The sequence below is a fragment of the Papaver somniferum genome, chromosome 9, assembly GCF_003573695.1.
Source record: "Papaver somniferum cultivar HN1 chromosome 9, ASM357369v1, whole genome shotgun sequence".
NCBI lineage: Eukaryota > Viridiplantae > Streptophyta > Magnoliopsida > Ranunculales > Papaveraceae > Papaver > Papaver somniferum.
In genome coordinates, this window is record NC_039366.1 from 55,830,001 (window position 1) to 55,833,985 (window position 3,985).

Consider the following 3,985-nt stretch of genomic DNA (forward strand, 5'->3'; position numbering starts at 1 on the left):
GTAGTACCATCGTGCTATATTCCTGACGAGGAGATAGATGATAGTTTGAACGAATGGAAGTTTAGTTTAATTGGAAGATTGGATTTAGTTAGGATGAAATTTGCTGTTGCAGAAGAGTCATTGAGGAGACAATGAAAAACCTCAGGAAATTATCAATTGATACCTATTGGAAAAGGTTTTTTTATCATCAAGTTAACAAATGAAAGTGATATGAAGTATATTTGGAATGGGTACTGGGAAGTTGAAACTCAAATCCTAAAATTAAGATTTTGGGAACCAAATTTCAATCCTACAGCTCAAAGAACTACTACAGCTTTTGTTTGGATTAATATCTCTGGTTTAGGAATGGAGTACTGGAAAGAGAAAATTCTTATGTCTTTAGGTGATACTTTTGGAAGAGCTATAAAGGTGGATGAAACAACTCTTAAAAGAGAAGTTGGTTATTATGCAAGTGTTCTTGTTGAAGTGGATTTAGCAAATAATATACCAAATCAAATCTTGGTTAAATCCAAGTATGGTAGTTTTGAACAGGAGGTACAAGTTCCAAATTCTCCAGGTTTTTGTGGTCATTGCAAAATGGTTGGACATTTAATAACAGAATGTAGGTTGAAGAGAAAAGATGAGGCAACGGAGGCTGATAATGATGGGAACCCTAAATTGATAAGAAGAAAAGTTTGGAAAAGGAAAGAAAAGAGGCAATCCCCAACAAGGTGGTTTCGACATTTGTAACTCTCCTAAAACTCCTAAGGTGACTGAAGTTTAGAAGATTATTTTAAGAGAAGATGGGACTATAATGGAAGACTATTCTGGCAATGGAAGTACAATTTTTTCTCAAGATTAATTTCCATCACTTTCAGCAGAAGGTTTGCTTAAAGTTTCTACAAGTATTCCTACATTGTTGTCATTTGTATTACATGATAAATAAAAATTGGTAACTCCAGTTTTAAATTTACAAAATAAGTTTTCAGTACAGTTTGGAACCTTGGAATCCTTTCTTTGCTTCTGCAAGTAAATTTCAAGTACTGGTGGAAGTTGCTGAGGAACAAAGTTCAGAGAAAAGTATGAACGTTTCAAAGCCTGGTACAAAAAGTGTTGCAACTAGCAAAGCAACTAAGGACAACAATAAAGCAGCACAGTCAAAAGGTATATCTCTTATAACAACAAGGAAACTTGCTGGGAAAAATTTAGTTACAAATAAAGGCATGAGAGGACCTGAATCCTCTCAAGTTAATTCTTCTCGATGAGAGTAGCCTTCTGGAACATCAGAGGCCTCATAAGGACTAAAGCAAAAGGTAAATTAAGAGCTTTAGTGAATCAATTTATCCCTTCTCTGATGTGGTTAGATGAGCCTACAATAAGAGTTAGAAACAATTTTGTTAAAAATTTGAGATTACCTGGAATGAGTCATATGTTGATCCATAACTCAACAGATACTGAAAAAGGAAACATTTGGTTACTATGGCATTCTTATTTGTCAACCCCAATAGTAGTTTCTAGTACTAAACAAGCAATTATTGTCAGAGTTGGAGAAGTTTTGATTATTGGTATTCATGCTGCATGTCTAACAGTTGACAGAAGAATTCTTTGGGAGGAATTAATGAAGATCAGTCAAATGAATTGTCCATGGCTGATAACTGGAGACTTCGATACTGTTTTAAAATGTGATGGAAAAATAGGAGGAAGAAGTCCTTTAAGAATTTCAATGTCAGATTTCAACAAATGTTTAGATTATTGTGGTCTTTTACAAGCTCCAAGATCAAGAATCAAATATTCTTGGTGCAATAATAGAGTGGGTAAGAAGAGGATATTATGTGATCTGGATAAGGCTTTTTTTCAATGTGAAATGGATGGAAAAGTATGATGATTGGAGATATAAAGTTGGAGTGAGGGGAGTCTCAGACCATGGTGCATTGTTGGGAGGTACTAATGAATTTCCTAAGCCAAATAATATACCTTTCAAATATCAAAATATATGGACTTCTGATCCTGAATTTAAGCAGTTTATACAAGCATCTTGGGAACAAGAATGTTCAGGAAATCCATCTTTTAAATTTATGAGCAAACTGAAAAGATTTAAAGTTAGTGTTAAGACATGGAATTGGGAGGTTTTTGGTGACTTAAGTATTAAGGTTAAAGAAACTGAAGAAGAAGTGCTCAATGCTTCCTTACTTTCAGATGCTCAACCAGAAAATGTGGAATTACTTAATAAGTTAGAAACTGCAAGAGGAAAGCATGAAATAGTAGCTAATCAGTATAATGAATTGATGAGGTCAAAATCAAGAGTTAAATGGGTGAAAGAGGGTGGTGCAAATACTGGTTTTTTCCATACTTCAATGAAGGTTAGAAGAGCGCATAATAATATTGTTGAGCTTGAAAATACTACTGGTAATATTGTTACAAATCAAGAAAACATGGCAGAGTTACTTGTAAGTCATTTTAAGAAGAAATTTGAATATCATGAAGTCATACTAGAGGAAGAACTTTTAGACATTATTCCTAAAGTGATAACTGATGAAGACAATGCTCAATTGGATAAATTCCTATCAGATCAAGAAATCAAAGAAGTTGTATTCTCAATGGATCAAAATAGTTCTCCTGGTCCTGATGGTTTTCCAGCTAGCTTCTATAGATTTTCATGGGACATTATTGGTAAAAATTTGATAGAGGCAATACAATACAATACTGTTGGAGGTGCATATTCATACCAAAAGGGATGAATTCCAGCTTTTTATTTTTGTTACCTAAAGTTCTAGGAGCTAAAAGAACTGAGCAATTTAGACCTATTGGTTTGTCTAATTTTTGTTTTAAAATTATCACATGGATTATTACAACAAGAATGCATTGTGTGCTGCATAAAGTGATCTCTTGTCAACAAGGAGCTTTTATAAAAGGAAGAAATATTCAAGAAAATATTGTGCTAGCTTCTGAGCTAGTAAATGAGTTGGATTCTAAGAGAAGAGGTGGTAATGTTGGTTTGAAGTTAGATATCACCCAAGCTTTTGATTCCATGAGCTGGGAATTCATCTTCAAAACACTTAAACATTTTGGTTTTTCTGAAGTTGGCATAAAATGGCTGAAGACTACTTTTGAATCTGCAAGAACTTCAGTTTTAGTTAATGGAGGGCCATTTGGATTCTTTGATGTAAGAAGAGGGCTCAGACAAGGAGACCCACTTTCTTCCATATTATTTGTGATTGCAGAGAAGGTATTAAGTAGGAACATAACAAGAATGGTTCAAGTTGGTCTAATAAAAGCAATGGTTAATAGAAATGGTTGTCAACCATCTCATCTGATGTTTGCTGATGACATTTTTATATTTTGTAATGGACATAAAAGATCATTGGACAATCTAATGAAACTACTTATGAGATATCAAGAAGCTTCAGGGAAGATAGTTAACAGAGCTAAAAGTAAGTGTTTTGTAGGAGGAGTTACTGAAGCAGAAGACATGCTATAGCTGAAAATCTGCAGATGAAAATTTATGAATTCCCAGAAAAATACTTGGGAGTAATGTTGAAACTTGGAAGGGTTAAATCTATTCATGTTTGGGGAATGGTAGAAATGTTACAAAAGCAATTGGCTGGTTGGACTGGAAAACTGCTTGCATTCTCAGCTAGATTGACATTAGTGAAGTTTGTGCTATGCAGCATACCACTTTATACTATGTCAGTGTGTAAATGGCCCAAAACAGTGATAAAGGAATGTGAGAGGATTATAAGAAACTTTTTATGGACTGGTGATCCATCTGTGAAGAAGCTAATAACTGTAAAATGGGAAGAAATAAATGCACCATTTGAGGAAGGAGGGCTTGGTATAAGGAGGTTAGAGGTGATGAATAAGGCTTTGTTGTTAAAATTACTTTGGAAAATTGAAACAAAAGATGAAGAATGGACTAGATTTATGAAGGAAAAATATAAGAATAAGAATGGTCAATGGACAACTAGCTACAAAAAATCATCAATTTGGCCTGGTTTAAAATGGGTAA

The 3,985-nt window shown here is 34.0% G+C and overlaps 1 protein-coding gene across 1 annotated transcript; it reads left to right on the forward strand.

Moving 5' to 3' along the window:
- Window positions 1-210: 210 nt before the first annotated feature.
- LOC113311970 lies at window positions 211-2,717 on the forward strand. Its single transcript, XM_026560751.1, has 4 exons — window positions 211-710; window positions 974-1,143; window positions 1,344-1,651; window positions 1,749-2,717. Exons 1-4 carry the CDS (start codon window positions 211-213, stop codon window positions 2,715-2,717), a joined length of 1,947 nt encoding a protein of 648 aa, XP_026416536.1.
- Window positions 2,718-3,985: the final 1,268 nt, after the last annotated feature.